General features: G+C 39.8%; 1 protein-coding gene across 1 annotated transcript in view; it reads right to left on the bottom strand.

Annotated features, from left to right (window-relative positions):
- The window catches only part of ctnnd2b (catenin (cadherin-associated protein), delta 2b), a gene marked incomplete at its 3' end in the record, with an annotated part of 156874 nt that overhangs the window by 48708 nt on the left and 87613 nt on the right, over window positions 1-20553 (bottom strand). Inside the window, exons 6-12 of the mRNA XM_080503751.1 lie at window positions 16325-16470; window positions 15907-16080; window positions 14212-14357; window positions 12627-12871; window positions 12306-12455; window positions 8551-8863; window positions 4750-4806 (exon numbers count right to left, since the gene is read on the bottom strand). Coding sequence (XP_080359877.1) covers window positions 4750-4806; window positions 8551-8863; window positions 12306-12455; window positions 12627-12871; window positions 14212-14357; window positions 15907-16080; window positions 16325-16470 — 1231 coding nt within the window. The remainder of the gene's footprint in view (window positions 1-4749; window positions 4807-8550; window positions 8864-12305; window positions 12456-12626; window positions 12872-14211; window positions 14358-15906; window positions 16081-16324; window positions 16471-20553) is intronic.

The raw sequence follows: 20553 nt of genomic DNA, 5'->3' as shown, positions 1-20553 counted from the left end.
TTATTACCATCAGGACCACATTGAGCTGCGTGCCAAAAATAAAGTATGGCCATGAATAATAAAATGAAATAAAAGTTTATGGTGGATCAGCCATCAGTTTTAAGATTTTGAACAGTAGTCAAATGATCTATAATTGTGAACCACAGTAAAATCCACATTGGTCTGAACTGTAACTTGCATGAGAGTGTGAATTTAAAGTTTAATGTGTGAGTCTTATGATCAACGTGTAAGGATTGGCAGCCCGGGTATATCTTATGCTACAATTGTGGAAGTTTGAATGAGGACTTTTCCAATTACTTTAGAGCTTGAATGTACAGAGCAATGCAAAATAACAAAGTATAACAAAAACTACTAAAACCTTTTTTTAAATTGTTTTATTATGAAGATTTCTTGTTTCTTGAATGGTTTCCTGAAATTAAGTTTGTAGAGCAGGAGTAATTATCCCCCCAATTCGAGGTATTTTTAGTGTAAAGCACCTGAAGGAAATCATTGACGTCAATATAACCTGTTTTTTTTGTTCCTTTTAACATATTTTTCTCACAAAATACTTGAGCATTTATAAATAAACTGGGTTTTTTTAGTTTGTTTTTTTCCTCCACATTCCAAAGCAGAAAAGGAACATTTAAAACGACCTGCATAATTTTGTGTGGGAGAGTGTGCAGTGTAGTGATACATTTCTTATCGCTAAATGTGCGCATATATATATATATATATATATATATATATATATACCACGTGTGCTACGGATTCTTCACTCGTGTGTGTCACCTGAACTCTCAGAGGAGAGCCAAATGTTTTGGTTGACAACTCACTGGAGAAAGTACTGACAGACTGTCAATCTACTCTTTGTTTCTAACCAACCAGGTGGGCTATCTCGCTCCACCATTGTGTTGGAAAGAGAGTATGCGCGTGTGTATGCGCGCGATCGTGTCACACACAGTCGACATATTTACACCACAATACGGGATGCCAGGCTTCAGGCGAACCGACAATTAAAGCCTGTAAATAAATAAACTATCTATGAATTATGTATTCAGAAAGCAGGGTGAGGCACTGTGATGTGAGGGCTGCAGGCAGATGATGCTCACTGCTATATCGGGCTAAAAGGATTTCCTATGAGTCAGGGTTTTTAAGGAATGGAGCGATTTGAAACCAGAGAGCAAACTATGCAATTTGTGTCGGGTATATTTGTGCGCGTGCGTGTGTGTGCGTGTGTGTGTATGTGTGTGTGTGTGTGTGTTCCTGCAGAGGAATGTCAGTGGGGGGAAAGAGGAGATACATCTGATGACTCATCCCCCCCAAAAGAGAGACAGAAATATAGAGATAGGAAGAGACCGACAGGTAGAGGAAACCTGCAGAGTAAACTGATGGAAAAAGAAGAAAGAACGAAATAACAAAGGAATATTTTAAACTGACTGACAAGGGTGCTGATTCGCTGCGTTTACGTTTCAGCAGGGCATCAAACGACTTCAGGTGGCTGATTAACAATGAACGATCTCAATGTATTTATAGCAAACTGGAATAGAACAGTGAATAACTTCTTCTTTGTGTTGAACCAGGAAAACAAGGGCACAATAACTTATTATTGGTGGACATTACTTGGTAATGCAACAGTCCATGTAAAGTGTCTTTGCACATGGTCAATCTGCTAATAATTGTCAGCTGAGTTTACGACATTGACACAGATCCCCTTTTCACATGTTTAGCTGGCTTTGATATTCAGAGAGTGCTCTGATGTGGTGATATAAACATACAGATTAAGTTTACCAACACAAATATCCCCTTCATTTCACATTTGTCCAAAACTTTGAAGGACTTGCTGGTCCGTGTACACAAAAAACTATGACATACGAAATTCAAATGGTAAATGTGTAGTCATGTAATTAAGGGCAATGACTGACACCTGTGTACATCTTGGAGGATTGATAATTACAGGGTAGAAACAAATGCTGAAAATTATATTATGCCAAGATTTATGTTGTTTTAGTCACTTAGCACTTTGTGCCAACATGGGCCACACTGCACCACAGTGTGAAACGCCAGCCCTGGCTCAAGAACAGTTGGAAACCACCCAAACTGGTCTCTCAGATCCCTTCTCCAATCTTTACATTCACAAACATTAACTTGAAGTCAAACACAGGTGGACACAAATAAAATCAGAAACAAACAGAAAAGCACCAATGACTCTTTGGATAACCACAATATAACCTATCAAATGTTGTTGTTGTTGTTGTTGTTGTTGTTGTTTTCCATGACTACTCAGTCGATTTTGTGTCTCACTTCCAAAATTATATTATTCCTGAATATGTGTCAAAGTCCGCAAAGACAAATAATGTAATAATGGCCAATAATATATTAGGTGCAGATAATATCATAATCATTCTGAATAAGCCAATAAAGCAATAACTTGCCAATAAAGTAAAATTATAGTAAAATATTTTTTTTACAACCATGATTTAGAGAGAATGTTGCATAGAAATTGCATATGCTCAATATATAGATGTGATGTTTAATTTGGCAATCAATGCACAAGAGCTGCATAAAAAGTATTTCTTTCCAAGTATGCGGACCTATTTATCTATTATATATTTTTAAAAGACAAAATACAATTTTCAAAACAGTCATGTTTGATCATTAAACATATTTCAAACAAAACACTAATGTTTCAAAGCCTACAGAGAAATTCACACTTTATTCTCCAATGCAGATTTGACTCCGAACCACTAAGACACAAATACTTTTTTTTCTATGACGAGGAGAGGGAGTGAAGACTGAGTCTGTGTTACTGAGGTCACAAATGTTTCAGCAATGTATTTCTGCATCACATCAACTTGTTTTAGCATCACATTAACATAAATCAAAATCCAATGCTGAAAGACAAATCCAATTAAAACATTAGAAGTCAGCTTCTTTGAATTAACATTATGAATGAAGTGAAAGTGAGTCACCTTGACTTTAGAGAGGAAAAGAAGCTTCTGTTATGAAAGGAATGAATTGAGAGGAAGGAAACGGGAAGAGGATGAGGAGAAAGTCTAAGAGAAAATTGAAAGCGAAGTGTATGCGTGTGCGTGTGCGTGTTGTGCGTGCGTGTGTGTGCATGAGTGTTTGTTTGTTTCATTGTACACGATTGTGTGATGACATGGCTGACTGAGTGGTTTACTGAGGGTGGAAGAGATGAATGAAAGGTCAGGATATGTCAGGCAAAGCTGAGAAATAAACACAGAAACACACACACAGAGTGCATCTTAACCCTGCGACTGAATATGGATCACCGATCCTCGGTGCGCTTAAGAGCATGAAATAAAACGAGGCACTTTTATGATCGGGTCAGGCCCTGTCTAACACAAATCTGTCTTTGTGTTAGTGGGAATGTTTCCATAAATTACCCACTGCCTGAAGGGAGGAAAAGCACTGGAGTGCACGAGAGGCCATCTCCTCAGTAACGTGCCTTGATTTACCAGATTGTGCCAGTGTGTCGCTTTTCAAATCAGCTAAATGATGTTTGTTTGAGGCTTTTACAAGATAAAGGTGTCATTAGTGAGCCAGCTGCAGATGGCGGCAATGACCTCACATCTCCTCATCTATTTGTTGTGCTCTGCTAATGCAGACAGCATTCAATGTGTGCCATAAGTACCTTGATGAAATAATATTCACTGTTGACAAACCGGGCAAATATGGCCATCTTTACTTATCTCTATCCGCGATTTTCCCAAACATCCATGTCTGACATAATGTTTGCTGCTGCTTGTATTGCTTCTTATGCTGAAGATTTATTGTTCTGTTCAGTATCAGCTGACATTTCTGTTAGTGACATACTCAGGCTCTTTTATCGGCCACAGTTTTGTTTCTACCACTACCCCTGAGCAAAAGTACTCACAATTTATACTGGTGTTGAAAAAACTAGAAGCATCAATTCAATGTCACAAGGTGACTAACTTTATGTGTTGTGCAAGTACTGTCACATCATGGAATGGCAATCTTTTAAATGCATCCACTAAAGCCATTTCAATATGTGACACTGACAAAAGATGGCTGGTGACACAAACTCATTGATAAGCAAGAGAGCAGGGATCATTTCAGATGTTTACTTTAGTTTTCCTCTGGACACTAAAGCAAAACTAAGAGGATTTTGTTTATTATTCACCTGTGTTGGAGAAAGGAAAGCAAGCAACTTCAAATCCAAAACAAATGCTTAGATTCTCACCGGTCAAGCCACATGGATACAGAGAGCACAAAGCACCTTCAGAAAACACCTTCACAGACAGACAATGGAGACAAATGAAGGAACGAATAAACCCACAGGTACAGAGGGAACATGGACGAATGGAAAGATGGACAGCCAAAGGAGAGAATGAGGAATACCAACACTCGAGACAAAATGGCGGCTAATAAAGAAAAATAACAGCCACAGTTCTACAAATCACAAACAAAGCAATCCATAACTTGTGATTCTCAGGTTCACGGCTGAGTTGTTTGCAGATAACAAACAGTGTTGTGTTGTGCTTTGGAATAATTGAGCTCTGATCGAGTTTCCAGATTTGACAAAATACTCAAATAAAAGTGATTCCTGCTTGAGACAGCACTAAATGGGTGACGATACAAATGTGAAATGTCGTCATGCTGCTGTTAACATTAACAATTGTGTGTGATATTGGAGCCATATAGAGAAGATGGAAAGATTCAGTGAATGAGACAAAGGTAAGATAGATAGACAGAATGTACATATGTATAAATAAATAGTTGGATTACTTTGTCATTCTTTGCTCGGCTTGATTTTGATTCCACACAAGGAATTCGGGGTCGAACCTATCGAGGGGGGACAGGCAGAGAGAAACAGGAGAGAGGTATTTGTCGGCTGTCTGGCAACAAATTATTCAATAACCGTCATAATAGTGATGCTTAATAGATAGAAATCAAAATGTAGCCACTAGACTCGTCTTTCTCTCTCAACATGAAGTTACCAGGCATTGGTGGAGGAGGTGGGCAGGGTGGAGGACATGCACTTCGAACAGGTGGTGGGGAGATGGCAGGTATGTCAGGTAAAGAGAGGGTCTCAGGACCAAACAAAGTGAGTATTTGGTTTTGTCCTTTTTCACTCCAGACTCTACATTCAGATAATTGTTAGTACACGAACTAGTTTTAGGTGGCCAATTAGTCAACTTAGCTGGTGGATGATGACAGAATCCTCCATAAGGTGGGAATGATTCTGTCATTTGTTTTATTTCTGTTGACCGTCTTTATCTCGGAAAAACAGGACTGGTAGCAGCGTGTGTAAACAGTGAGTAAATGACAAGCTACGCTAAGCCTGTTATGTGTGGGTTGGTTATATTTGCTTGTGGTTAAATATAGACATCACTTTGCGGGCTTTACATCTTGCTTTTGCTACTTTCATTTCCTGAGCCTTGTTGAAATGTATATTAAAATATAAACCAAGGCAAATGTGTTGAACTATTACTACTGATATTCATTGCCAACTATATTTTGGAAAAAAAACAATTAAGAAAACAGGCTGAATATTTGATCTTAACAGTGGGTTAATCTAGAATATTCATTGAGAGACTAGAAAACATTAAATAGTATGCATTAAACTGGGTTAAAAAAAATTTTTTTTAAATCTTAAAATATAAAATGTTTCAGATTAAACTTCCTTGATACATTTTAAATGTTTCTTCACATGGTATGTGGGAATGATCATATTTGAATGATTGTAGTGTCCAAACTTAAAAGCTACAATTGGAGTGGAAGGATAAGCCTTTTGACAAGCTGCAGTGTCAATAAATCCCACAAAAAGATATATAGAGGAAAAAAAAGTAACCCATTTCATGCCTTTATGTATATTTTGTCATTTTAAACCTTCGATTGCACTGGGGGCACGTTTCCTTATCTTAGTCCAACAACCACTCTGGAGATTGTGTCCACATAGCAATTTCTTTCCAATTGCGGGTAATGAGGAAAGTAATAATGCAGCATTGAGCCATTTAAGGAGGTGTTGCACACGTTGTCTCATTTGGGAGTTGTCAGATTCTTGGTGTGCATGTTTGAAGTGCTTCTAATAACAATGTGTGAGTTTTCAGGTGTTGTCACCACAGTTGCTTTTTTTCCAGGTAAATAGTCATACATGAGATGAAGTGTGAGCGTCACCATAGCAACAAAGTAAATGAAGAGGAAGTTTGTTTTTAACTCGCTGTTGTATGTTGTTGCTGGTGAGTGTTATCATAAGCTTGATGTTGACTGACGTGGAGATTTCCCTCTGTGCATTATGGGAATACATCGAGCCTGATCTGCCAAAGGTTTGTGCAAATAAAGATGGGGGCGGATATTCAATTTTGGAAGCATTCAATTACCATCTGATCGAGTAACGGGACGCATTGAGGATCACATCTGAAATTTGGGCAAACTACAACAAACTATTTGCCTTTATGAATATGGAATATTGTTTGTGTACCAGATTGCACAAAACACTGGGAGGAGTTTATGTTAATAGTTGAATGTATAATGCAGAATGTGATTTAAAACCTTTCAAAGATTTCTTTACAATTGCTTCTGATTTTAACAAGTTTAAAAATGTGGTGCAAGTGTGTTTAGCCTTGAGCAGAGACTCAGTTGTTATTGTGCAGAGAGGCATTTCTTTAGCTGCCTTCGCTTGTGACAGTGCATCTTCTGTATTGCGCTTTTCTTTTCTTTTATGACAGACTCTGACGTATTTGCTGAGATGCATTTAATACATTTTGCGACGAACACATCTCCATAGTATCACATTTTATTTTGTTGCTGTGGGGTCAGAGCACCACACAATGGCTCCACTGCAAACGCGAACACACATAGAAACGACACCGTGTCCAGAAGATTGTGTCCTTAAACAGGCCTAACTCTCATTTCAGTACTTCTGGTTGACACTGGCGTCGTTCATGATGTTATTCTTAGTTGATCATCTGCAGAACGAATGCAAAACCAAAACTGAAATCTATTTGAGAGCGCATGAGCACACCTAATACAGGATCTCAGTAAATCAGTTCCATTACCTCCATGTTGCCGTCAGTATTTCCTACCAAACTAAAACGCTACATGGACACAAGCTCAAAGTGTTGCAGATGTGAATAGTTCCACCCAATGCACTGATATTTCTGTTACAACAATAGTAGTTGTAAGGATGATGATGATTTATTTGTCACCTTCATGATGAATCCAATCACCACAGTATTTCTAAAGATGAACAAACAAAATGTAAATCATCTTTTTGATTGGGATATTGAGGACGTGCATGACGATAGTGTTGCTGTAGATAATCCTGATGGACCCTCCCTTTAATGCAGCAAGGACAACAAGCTACTCAAATAGCTTCAGCACTGACATCCAGTGTGCATGTGGTGAACGTGAAGCCACAGTGCCATGCATCACAAGTCAGTCCTCCAAATGTAGCGGTGCAGATGTGTCAGTGCTACACAACAATGAAGCCGGAGCTAAAGAGTGACCGAACAGACAATGTGAGTGTAATGTGCACAGAGAAATAAAACACTTGGACAATGAAGGAGAAAGCAATGGCAACGACGACGACAGCAACAACAGTGAGTCACCTTTCCTGACCATACATGAAGAGTTTCCAAATGTTAGGATATAATAAGCAACTCGGCACCAAGTGACTTCCTCATTAGACATATTATATTTGTGCAAAAAAGCCCCCCCAAAAAACCAACTGCTGCTTATACCTGAGCTGAAATGTCACAAAGAGACACTTCAACTTTAATTAGGCTGCTTCTAACTGTGACAGCTAAGTCCATGCAGTCATTAGTCAGAAAGACTCGGCTAAGGAGGAAAAGAAAAAAAGCAAAACCTGAGACACAATTGAAATAGTACTTTTCACTTGATTTTAACTAGGACAAAAGAGTGATAAAAACAGCCATTATGCTGTCCGTGTTTGTGTCTCTCTCGCTCTTTTTATTTTCATCATCGGGCTGTCACTGCCTCTCTTTCGCACAACCACACTCGTACATTGAGCCCATCTGGTGTAAAAGCAGACTTCATGCAGACTCTTTCCACATTAAGCATGTCTACCTGCAGCACAGGACGTGACTGGCTGTCACTGACAGAGTGGCACTCCACTCCAAACAGTGATAGCAAACTTTAAACTGGAGCTCGAGGTGTACACAGGCACTCATAAAGCAGTGTGAACAAGCTGTAGGAGCAGGGAAACTAGAGAGGACAGTGAAAGATGTGGCGAGATGTGTGCCTCATACTAAAGCCCAGATTCAACCACTTTTTTTTTTTTTTTTTTTTTAATGTCCACGACTGTCAAATCCCCAGTCGCTTATCTACCGCTACAAGCTGTCGGTGTCACTAAGTCACACCTCCAGTTCTCACCTTGAGTGGATGAGATGTAACTTGATAAATGAAATAAATGAATAACTATTAAATGTGCAATTAGTTTTCCTTTCATTGCTTTGGTGAATCTGGCCTTCAGTAAGTTCAGTGGACGTGGAAAGGGAGCAGAGCAAAGGGCTTCATCAACAAGCCAGAGCTGATTCAATGTAAAAATTGTTTAGATTTTGTCACCTTGGGTCCTTCTGGATGCTGTCCACCGATGGGGACCGTCCCAGCGCGGCCTCGGGGGGGAGGGCGGGGCCCGACTTGCTGTAAGGCGACTCGGTGGATGGGCAGAACTGCAGAGTGCGGTACGGGTTGGCGTAGTCGGCTGCCCCGCCTCCAGTGGCGAAGCTGCCTCTCTGGAAGGTGCCGGCGGCACTCTGGCTTCCCGTTCGCTGCAAGGGGATTGGGTCGACACCAGGGGAGGGCGGGGCTAAGACGGGAAGAGGAGCGTAGGGACAGAGCAGATAGTTGAGGACCTCTTGGTACAACTGGTTCACCACTGGAGGTTTGAAAGCGCCAAGGACGAGGAAGAGGAGGAGGAGGAGGAGGAGCAGGGTTTAAAAGATAAAAGGAATGTATACACACACACATACACACACACGCACGCACACATGCAGGAGAAGAAAGCAACAACACCATCACCAAAGGAACGACACAGCACAGGCGGCAATAAGTGGAAAAGGAAGAAAACAAAGAAAACAAAGCAAAAGGCAACTTAAAGTCAACAAGGTGGGGAAGCATCATGGTGAACTCACTAAAAGATCTGACTTTTCATTTGACAAAAGAAAAACAAACAGAAAGAAAGAAGAAAACAATTTAATAAGCATGCAAAAAGACAGTGCAAAATTGCTGAAGTGACCATGTTTACATACTGCAAGTATGAAGCCTTTTGAGCTCAAACATACAGAAAATTATTTCACTGCTTACCGTTGAGCTACTTTTATGTAAAATTCACATAAAACTTTTCATTCCAATGTCTTCTCAACATGAAGTTGGAAAATTTACTAAATCACCTCACAAATCCTTATCTTATTAAGTCCCTTAACTCAGTCCCTTTTGTTGGTGGATAAACACCTTTTCCACCAAAAAAGTTTGGAATTTGACACAGAAATCCCAAAAGACATTTGATACTCTTCCACTGAGAAATCATCTATATTGTTTCAAGTATTCATATTAATAAACATTAATATTAATATTAATGTTTATTAATTAAACAATATCAATTCAACGTAAACTGCATGTATAGTATACAAGCTGAAATTCCAACAATAAGACAGGTATGATGCTTTGCCTTTGAAAGTTATTCATGGTAATTACCTGACTTTTGAGGTACATATAGGTTGACTTTATTTCCTTAACAGAGCCAGTGTAACGGTTTTCCCCATTTTCATCATTGTGCTAAGCTATTTGTTTTATTTAAGCGCTGATGGTTTATTCATTACTAATACATACGTGTCACATACGTGGCTTTCAGTTAAATGTAGATTTTTTTTTCATGACGTCTCTTGGCACTACAACAAAGAGAAGCTTTAGGAGTGAAATTTTAAAGGTTAGTATGATGTCATTTTACTGTCGAGGCCACACTTGAGATCACCTTTGGCTTTTTGTGGCCGCACAACGGAGATCATTTTGATACCACTGATTCAGGGTCTCAGGGCAGTTTGACATCCAGTGCAGATATCAGAACACTGTCATACACAGCCCAATAAAAGCCAAACTGCCAGGGATCACGCCGAGAGAGAGATTGTCTTCTTGTTAAACAGCAGTTCAGGAACGATTTGGGCATGATAGTCAACACTAGGGTACGCTGGCTTGCTCTGAGGGAGGTGAACTAGGTCATTTCTTTTAGTGTGTGTGTGTGTGTGTGTGTGTGTGTGTGTGTGTGTGTGTGTGTGTGTGTGTGTGTGTGTGTGTGTGTGTGTGTGTGTGTGTGTGTGTGTGTGTGTGTGTGTGTGTGTGTGTGTGTGTGTGTGTGTGTGTGTGTGTATGTGTGTGTGTGTGTGTGTGTGTGTGTGTAACTAGATAACTACAGGGACCTCGACAAGGCCCCGGGAAATTCACCTGTGATGTGAAGTCGGGTGTAAAGTGTCGGCTCGGCTGCCTGTTTCCAACTCTTCATCATAGTGAAAGTATTCAAACTGACCTTGAAGAGATTTCTACAGCGTAAAAAAAAAAAATGCCTTTGACAGAGAATGTGGCTTCAGCTGCTATTGTTACTCACATCCACACGGCTCCAGATATTGATTGAGATGCATTGAATTGGTTGATCAGTGTGTGTGGGAAGCTGCGATAGAAAGCACTTGCATTCTTTCGATCAACAGTTAGTAAAATTCGTTGGAACAAAACTTTGCGAATGAGAGGCAATTTCTTCCATTTTGCTTATTTTCATCACTCAGGCGACCAAACCCACCGGCATGGCGTCAACAACATTTTAGGACACGGCTAATTTGCTTTGATTTCAAAGCACCCAAGCTAACGCCCATGGGATTAATTGAGATTAATTTTCAGCCTTGAAACTAATTAGTTAACAGACTGTGACTGAGAGACAAATTGCCATTGAGACCCCAATTGGATTTGCCTACCTGATCTGGTAAACAGCGCCGTACGATCAGATGGAAGGGAACCTTGAATGTACATCAGCCTTCAATGTAAGGCCACAGCATCGAACCACTGCTTTCTGAGAGAGAGGCCTGACTGTGTCGGTTTCTCCTCTCTTCATTCGGTCTTTTTTGGGGGGGATCAATCGCTTCATTCAGGGTATCATTATGCTGGCTTCTTCTTCTCACTGATTTCTAAATGTAGATGGTTCAGTGGGGGATTTACAACATGCTGTAGCTATTTATAGTCCGGGGCTATTTGAAGCATTCCGCTTGTCATCATCTACGTGTCATTATTACCTCGTTGAAATGTAACAGAAAGTTTTAAAGATTTGCACACATAGCCTCTCTCTTCTGCTTTAAAGAGTTTTATTAGATTCAACTAATGGTTCGTACCGAACAGGGTGCAAGAACACACTCGTAGTATATCTGTGATTTATCATTACTTTTACTGAGAAAGCTTTGAAAGCAAAGTCAAAACTGAGGCAGCACAGGAACAAATGCTGCATGTTATATGTCTCATTACTGATAGATAGCAAAGTTTTAGATTTTTATGGCAATCACTCCAAAATACAGAAAACTGGTAATTTCTTGCACTGAAAATCAGTCGTTAGTTCTTTGAGTTAAACAGCTGTAGAGTTACTGCACATACAAACAAAACGGTACCTGGGAGAGTAACTCAGTTAAGGTGACACATCGGCGAAAGCTGTTAGCATTGTGTAGTTTTAGTCTAGATTATAATAGAATACAGTCTAATATAAGACTGCAGTCTGATATTGGTCATTATTGGAATGACAAGAGCAACAACAGCTGAGCCTTCATGTTGCATTCAGAAGGACTTAGTTCAGAATAAATGAGGCAGCGATGGTGAATGCTAATGATAAAGCTCGGTGAAAGCAGAACAGCAGCTCTACAGGTTTCTCATTGTTTTAACATATAACAAAAGTGATGAAGAACAAGTCCACTTAAGAGTAATTTCATTAAATCAATCATGAATCATAAAGCCTTCGAAGTTAAATCATATGACCAGATTCATTTTAATTTCTTTTAATGATACCAGGCGTTCAGCAGACACTGTACATCTGGTCAATAACAGTGTTTATGAATAAGACATCAACATGAAGATATATTAGGTTTCATAGAATCTCTTCAGTTAAAAGCTGCTTTCACTTACGACAAATATGTGCAGCTCTCGACTGTCCACCAGCTGTTTGCTTTCTGCTCATCTACCACCTGTAGAACCTTCTGCCTTTTTCCCCCCATCGTCTTTAGAGATTTGCTTTTGTGGACTCAGTATTTGTGGACACCAGCTTCACATCCTGAGCACTTAGCCTCTGCCTCCACGGCCCCATCTCCGCTCACCTTGTCCTCTCAGGTTTGGTTTGGTGTAGACCCTGTCCTCGTAGATGGGGTCGATGTGGTGTTCAGGAGACTGCAGGGGCCGCAGCTCAGAGCCCAGGTGGCTGTGCTGGCTGCTGTAGGAACATCTTGAGCCTGGAGGACAGAGGAGAGAAAAGATTAGACATACCAATGAAAGAGAACTATCTTAACTAATTAATTACAAAATATTTAATATTGTCATTTAAATATTGATTATGTTTATTTTTTTTCCTAAAATGCATGGGGAGAAAAAAGAAGTCGTAATGAAGTTGTCTTGACCTCTGCCTGCCAGGCTGCCAGGCCTTTGCAAGGTTGCGTTGGCGTACAGCTCATGGGATATCTTGTAGCCGTCTGCGCCAATGTGATGAAGCATTCGCTTGGTCGGTGACAGCGTGGCGTAGCTTCCCACCGCCGAGCTGAGCTGGTGGATTGGTGACGAGGTGTGGTTCCCCCCCGGGGAGGCTGCCATGGTGAGAGGGGAGGAGGACCCGGCGGCACCCGACGCTACCATATTGATCGGCGACGAGGTGCTGCAGGAGGAGGACAATGAAGCAGTGACAATTCATCACTCAATGTGTTGCTTTTTCATACACATTCAAGGTTTTCAATGCAAAACCAACACAATTGCTTAAGAGAAAGTACAATAGCTACACTTTCTATAAATGTCTGGCTACAATTGTGGCAATCTGTTGTAACAACATTTTCATAATGATGAAGATGAAGGTCAATAACCAGGATGGCAGGTATGTGCTTACTAATGATGTCTTTCCACAGACAGAGGCCATTAACAGCCAGTGCATCCCAGATAGAACTTTCCATATTCCACATATTTAACCTCAACCTGTTGTTACTCTGAATTCAGACAACATAAGAGATATAGGCTTGGTGTTATCCAAGTATCCTGTATGTTCCAGTGGAAATGCTCCAGGAGTGATGTATATCAGCAGAAATATGCAATTAAACAGTTCTATCGTTTCTTGACATTATTCACTGCATTGGCAGAGGCCAGAGTGGCTAATTGTCACGTTTGGCACATGACACCTTAGATTTTTGTGTTTGATTCAATTGCGCATCACTTATCTACAAATTATAATTTCTTTATATGTTTTTTATGTATTTTTTATGTTTATATACATATACATTCGCTTGTCACATACATTCTCTTTGGAAAACTTTGGAGAGTCTTTGTGCTCCTAAAATAAAGTTCAGTGTTTTCGAACAACATTTGGCTACACAGCATGTGATCGTTAAGACTGGCCCACTACCAGTCTGTTAGTCCATTAGGGAGTTTGTCTTCGCTCAGTGTGAAAACTGTGCTTCAGGAGCTTAAGCAAAGATTTGTCGGCTGTGAGTTGAGCACCAAAGCCTTCAATCGATGCATGGATCTTTGAAGATGGTTAGGTGCGGTGCCTTTAATTGCAAGCGGCATAAAGAAAAGGCTAGTTTTGAGAAAACTTCAAATTAGTGACTGATGATTAAACAAGACTAATACAAAGCTGAAAGTCATGTTGTTTGAAAAGAGGCATGGTGCCAAAAATCTATAACAAGACCAGATAAATTACGGTTTAAGAATATCTGGAATATTTCTGTTGTAGGTAAAAAGCTTTGGGCTTCTTACTTCACAAATTAAGGCAGTCTGAGCTATGACAAAGTACAACAATATCATTGTGTGTCTGACTAAACTAACTTAAGTCGATGTCTTTGCTTTGGACCATATGTGTTTTATGAAGCGAGAACTATGAAGTCATTGTTGAGTCATTAGTATTGATCAACCTCTTGCAGATGTACTTTGTGCTTTGGGGATTGTAAAAATCTTACGTGAGGCTCTTCAAGCAATAACAGGACAGCGAATGGACTAGATTGGACAAACCTGTAGGATTTGGCGAGCCGACTGGGTGACTGTTTGGGCGAGGACACCCTCTGTAGTGTGGCGTAGCTGGGCATGTCAGCGGAGGCCGATCCCAAGCGCTGCAGCTTGGTTGGGGATCCCACTGCCTGCAGAGGGGAGCTCACACGCTGTAATACAAGATTTGTACTCCATTAAAGGCGAGTGTCACTCACTTTAAATATTCATCTTCTCTTCTTATTCATATCATTATTTTCAGCGAGATGAACAACTCCCCCCGGAGCTGGAAAACCAGAGAGCAGAAACTCTAATCTGTGATAACATCCTGATGAAGAGCTGGGGGTTATCAGACCAAACATGAAGAGATGACGCTGAACTTTTAGAAGCAAATGAACTAGAAATGGGTCTGGAAGCAATAGGCCGCCAAATTAAGTTCCATCAGAATTCTAAACATGTATTTTCTTTTTCGTGTCAAATGAGTTGAAGACATATTAGCAGGGTCTTTGCTGATGCAGCTTAAAGGTACAGTTTATAAAAGCAAGAAATTTGGATGAGATGTAAAGTGAGGTGGACACGGTGCCAAATCCCGACCACTTCATCAGTAAATCTTGTTAAATAAAAAAAAAAAAAGAAGAAATGATGAACACACCATTCCAAAAATGTTAAAAATCACAAGACAAATTAATCACAGTGTGCCAAAAGAGGGAAAAACAACAACAAAATGATCCCCCAGAGATTTGATTTGTGCTTTGTCTCTGCTTTGTGCTTTTGACTGATCCAATAAATCATCAGTAGTGATTACAAAAAAACCACCCCAAAAAAACCTATTTCATTTGCCCCGGCAATAGCTGTAACAAATAAACTGATTGAACCGTAAATGAAGTGAATAATCATGAATCAGAAACTTCCACTTTTAAAGATTTACTGAAGGTTGCATGAATTACTGATGGTCCAATACAACAGAACCTGTTTTCCTTCAGGAATATATACATACAGAATACAGCACACTCGCCTCGCAGTAGGACCAACCCAATTTTTTAAAGGTTTACACATTCTCCTTCATGCACTGTGGTTTTATAGTTCATATTACAGTCCAAACACATGCGTGTGAGGTCAGTTAGCGTGCCCTGCCTTTGCCCACAGTCAGCTGGCAGTAGGCTCCAACCGTCGTAGTCCTGAGCTGGATAAATGAGAATGGGCGATAGATGGAAGGATAATGACATGGCGATGGCCAGCGGAGCTAGTCAGCGCACCATTAAAGTTGACAAGCTGACAACGTGATGATTTCATTGATTAAAGACTTACTGAAGAAGAAAAACACATACAGTGAGCCAGCTTTGTGGCTGTTTACAAGCTCCCATGTTAGACTGCCAAAACAGAGAATCATTTCACGAAGGTTCTTGTTGTACGTTTAGTACATTCTAACTACTTTTGTCAATCATTGTTTGGATCGTGATCGCGTTTAACAATGTAGCTAAGAGGTATTGTTGTTGTTTTTTATTTTTTTTTATTTCAATAGCTTCTATTGGCTACAAAACAGCAACACAGGGCTACCGTGATGACTGATGGGTATCCTTTGAAATATCCCTTCATTGCATTAAAAAACATTACAGTGTATGCAACCTGCATCCGAATGATTGCCTGGTTGTCGCAAGGGAGGTGTGAAGAGAGTGTCTGTCACACAACAACTGGAGCAGCAATGTCTTTGGGGATTTGTACCTGAGCCGGCAAAGTGGCACAGGAGTAATACATGGATGGTCCAACAGGTGCCGGCCCACCCTCAGTGGGCATCTGGAAGGCGCTGCCAAGGGCCTGCTGGGCAAATGAGTCTCTCTGGGACTGCGAAGGAGAATCTGTGGCTGCTAGATGGGCAGCTGCCCGGCTAGATGTCACCTACAGGAGGTGGAGGACAGTGGAAAGAAACATGAGACTCCAGTGGAATTGAGGAAGAGGAGGAGGAGGAGGCAGAGGACAAGACATGACAGCAGAGGAAAGCAAAAAAAAAAAAAAAACAGAATTGGGAACGACTTAAAGAGAAAGGGAGGGAGGGCTAGAAAGAGGGGCTGTAGGAGGGTGGAAATGACCATGAACCATCAACATATGAAAGAAAGAAAGAGGGATAAAAGGAAGCAATTACCTGGTTGTAAGTGTGAACTGCCCCTCCCAAATGTCCACCTCGGCCTGACTCCCCAAGTGCAAGCCCCTGGTTACTGTGATAACCGGCGGCTGCATAGGCATCCTGGTTGTTGAGCTGCAATGCGCTCTGGGAAAGGAGTCCTTGTCCTAATGAGAAAAGGAAAAAGAAATTTACAAACACACAAAGGAGGGAGCCGAGTAACATCAAAGGATGCGAGCAGCAAAGGAACTCTTGATGGCGGCACAAAGACCTCGTTTGTTTCACGTAAATTCAATAAGTCTCGCAGGCAGAGAGGATATAGATTTAGAGTCAGAGAGGAGTCAAACGAGGATACGTCGCAATCCCAGGCAAACTTTGCGATCACTGTCAAACAGAGGCCTTAAAACTTGATTTCACTTCCACTGTCAAGTTGCTTTCAAGTGATTATTTTGAGACGACTTCTGTAACCGTCCAATTTTTTGTGTGTAAAGATTTATTCTGTTCGTGGCCTTGAAGGCGTTTTGTAACCCAGTTTACATCACACATGTTATACAATGAATTATTTTTCTTTTCTTTCTTTCTTTTTTTTACAGAAGAATTGAATGAGACTACAACAAATGAATTTAAGTCGGTTTGTAACACACCTTGAAATAAAGAGAGGCGATGAAAAAGCAAACTGAAAAATGGAATAGAATCAAACACAAATACTTATCCTCCTGTTTCAAGACACCCATTTGCTTTTTAGCCACTATGTTATTCCAGCCTTTCTACTCTCACTCTTATGCTTTGTGACCCTTAAATCTTACTCTATTCCTGACCTCCATTTAAAACCCACTCATTTCTTCTCTCCATTTCTCCTTTATAGCTCATAACTTTCTTCCATATCCGTCTCCTCTTTACTTTTCTGTATAATTCAGCAGCAAAATTGTTACAACGATGCCAACAATGAAACTTTCACACGCACATTCAAACATTCATTGATAATAAATAAGTGGGCTGCATGTAGTGGTTCATCATTTCACTTCACAGTGAAAATAATCTTTTTCGATTTCAGAGTCAGGCCTTTCTGTGGACTTTGCAAAGACATTCCTGTGACACAATAGTATCGAACAGATAAACCCCCCCAAAATTATAAATATCTTCATATGGAAAGGTATTAATCAGATATATGATACAAAATCTGTGTCTTATTTATAGGTTGTCTATAATAAGGAAAATATCAAATTTTGTACGAATGTTTCAAGAATTGAACTTTTGAATACAATTACAGAACTTTTTGAATACAATTTTGATTTATTTATGTTCTCATGAGGAAACAAAGATCAACCTACAAACATAGATCAATATTGCTCCCCTGACCTACAAAATCTCATTTGTGCACTGTAAGTGTTGACCTTTAAGGGGAAAGGAAAAGCATTAGCTGTGTCATATTTATTTAACTCTCACCTGGCATCATGTGCCCAAAGGAGCCTCTCATGAGAACCAGTGGTATTGTTGATGAGAAATAAGTGATTGGCATCAGGTTTGCACTGGACCATGATCGTTTTCATGCTCAGGGAGAAGAAATAGGTCAATCCTTGGTAAATGTTTTATCAATCTAGATTGTGTAAATTGGGAGAGGTGCAGTGCCACCCTGTCTGATCTCAGGACAGCTGGACCAATGAAATATTGGCTCATTGATTTAGAATAATGTCAACTCTAAATGTTTCCCTAACAAAGAAGCAGGAGTATAATCTTTAGGAGCAATGTGCTTTTTATGAAACCCATTATGACCAATATGATCAACTTGGGAAAAGCTTTTGCTTCAAACGACAAAAGATTTTTGAACCCTTAAACAAGCACAAACTGACAAGTTTGAATGAATTTGATGCAATATCATTGTGCCCCCCCCCAAAAAAACTTTGGCTGCAGCATCTTCATGCATTCGGCTGGTCAGTTCAGATTTTCATTGTTTTATTAATTCATCATTGTCAATCTTTAACACATCTTTAAAAAACATCAAGGCTGGAAAGCTTTGTCTCACTTTGGATAAATATTAAAAACCGAAAAGAAATCCACCAGAAACATTTTCCCTTAAAGGGACATAGAAACATGTTTTTGTCATTTTGTGGAATATTACGAGTGGCTCAGTTTAGTTGCCGGATCATTACACATCATCTACACTTTGCTATATCGTCTGTCAAGTGTAGTAAATATACAGAATCAGCGCTGCACTGGTGTGAAACACCTCCGAGCTCAGCTCGTTTTTTTCTTTCAATTTTATTACCACAACTCTTCTGCTTCAGGCTGCCATCCAAATCTTCCAAAGATTCATCCAGCGAATAGCACAGCGAGCAGCCATCGAGGCAGCAGCTGCTCAGCCATCAAGTCAGTCATTTTGTTTCCGTTTGTTCGGGGTGTCTGCCACTTTCCCAAATCACCTTTAATGCTTTTCAACAAAAAACAAAAAAACTAAATTCAAGGACTCAAGAATGAAAATTTGATAGGTTTTCCACAGCTGAATAAATGCACATTTGGGCTGGGGAACTTCTGAAACATAATAAATCAGAAACGTTCAGTACAGACAGCAGTTTTCTACAGTGAGAGTCGGGGGAAAATGTCTGCAAGGAAATAAATCCTGGCGGCAGATGCTTGTGAGTTAAGAGGCCACGTCTCCAAATTCAAGACCAGCCATGATGGAAAATCACTTTTTCTTAAACTTAATTAAAATAAACAACTAACATCAAACAAACATCTTGTTAAAACTGTTCCACAATACACCAGCAGTCATTTTGAAAAATAATTTAATTTATTATTTGGAGGCAAGTTAACTTTTGAAATTGTTCACTGGTCACTCATTTGTGATAAAAAACAAAACAAAACAACCAAAGTCCAACAATTTAGGATTAATCACTTCCCTGTTCTTCTTAACACCTCAAATTTCTGACGTGCCAAAATATGCTCTTGCCAGAAAGGAAATGTTTTACTCAGTGTAATATCGTTTGGTTGTAGAAACCCAGCAGGTTGTCTTCTGAGTCAGTAAAAGTGTTAAAATTGTTTTACATGATGGAGACATGATCGAGATGACCTGTTTGTTAGTGTTGTTATATTTTCTTTGCTTGTGAAATTATTGTAGTTTATTTAGTCACATTTATTTTGCATGTTAATGGCCTTAGAATAAATGATGCGACTCCAATAAAACAGTACTGAAATGAATGAATACCAAAATAATTTCCAACATACCGTTTCCGAAATCCTAAACTGTTTAACCAGCTTTTTTTTTTTTTGTTGGGTTTTTTTTTACTGGGTGTGTTTTGGAGTGTTGATGTTCATCTTGGATACACTGACTGATTGGTGTAACTTTACTATTTGAATACTAATGGTGGAGGACTTGTTCTCTCAACAAGCGAGGCTTTGTTCTCTAAAGAAAATAGGTTCAGTTTCCTGCTCAATAGTAGTTTTCAAGCAGACTTAAAAGCATCAGGTTCAAACGTTACACACATCCAGAGCAGCCGTGTTTGTGTTTAGTTTCCCACACGGCCTCATTCGTGATTCTAAAGTATTTTCATTCCTGTGATTTGCACATGGATCATTTAATTTCCCATGTAAACATGCAAACCTGCTGAGACCGGGGCACATAACTAAGACACTTGCAAATGACAGCACAGATGAGAGTAAACACATTAAACACAGTAACAACGCAAAGCAAAGAACAATGCATATGCTGTAAATCCTGAACAATTATGAATGATCCAGGACAACTGAAAAAGAATAAACTGTATAATTTGCGAAAGATCTGCCCTGAGATAGAGAGGCGACCTGTGACGAAGTCAGTTGGGATTGGCTTAAAACTGGAGAAAGTGGTTAAAAGGCTGAATGGATGGGTGGAATTTGAGGAAGAACAGAAAGACAAGAACAGCTTGAGACAAATCTCCCCCATCTCATGTATCAATTTTTGATGCGTGCCTGATTAATTCACTTTCAGTGACAATAGCAATGATATGAAGACCAGATGGCTTTAATTACAAAAATATTGCTTTTTTGGGGGTTCATAACGTCATTTATATCCCCCAGTAGCTTCAGGCATACATGCATTCATTAATACATAGACAGTATAGTCACTCCTTCCTAATAACACTATAACCATTTTGCTTTGTAAATTCCTACATCAACAGTGACTGTGCCTCTAATATCAACGGATGTCAGTTTTGGTCCCAGCAGTATACGAATCAAACAAGAAAGTTCTCTTTTTTTTTGGGGGGGGGTATTAT

Source organism: Blennius ocellaris (genome assembly GCF_963422515.1).
Source record: "Blennius ocellaris genome assembly, chromosome: 10".
NCBI lineage: Eukaryota > Metazoa > Chordata > Actinopteri > Blenniiformes > Blenniidae > Blennius > Blennius ocellaris.
This window is presented reverse-complemented; position numbering and strand designations above follow the sequence as displayed.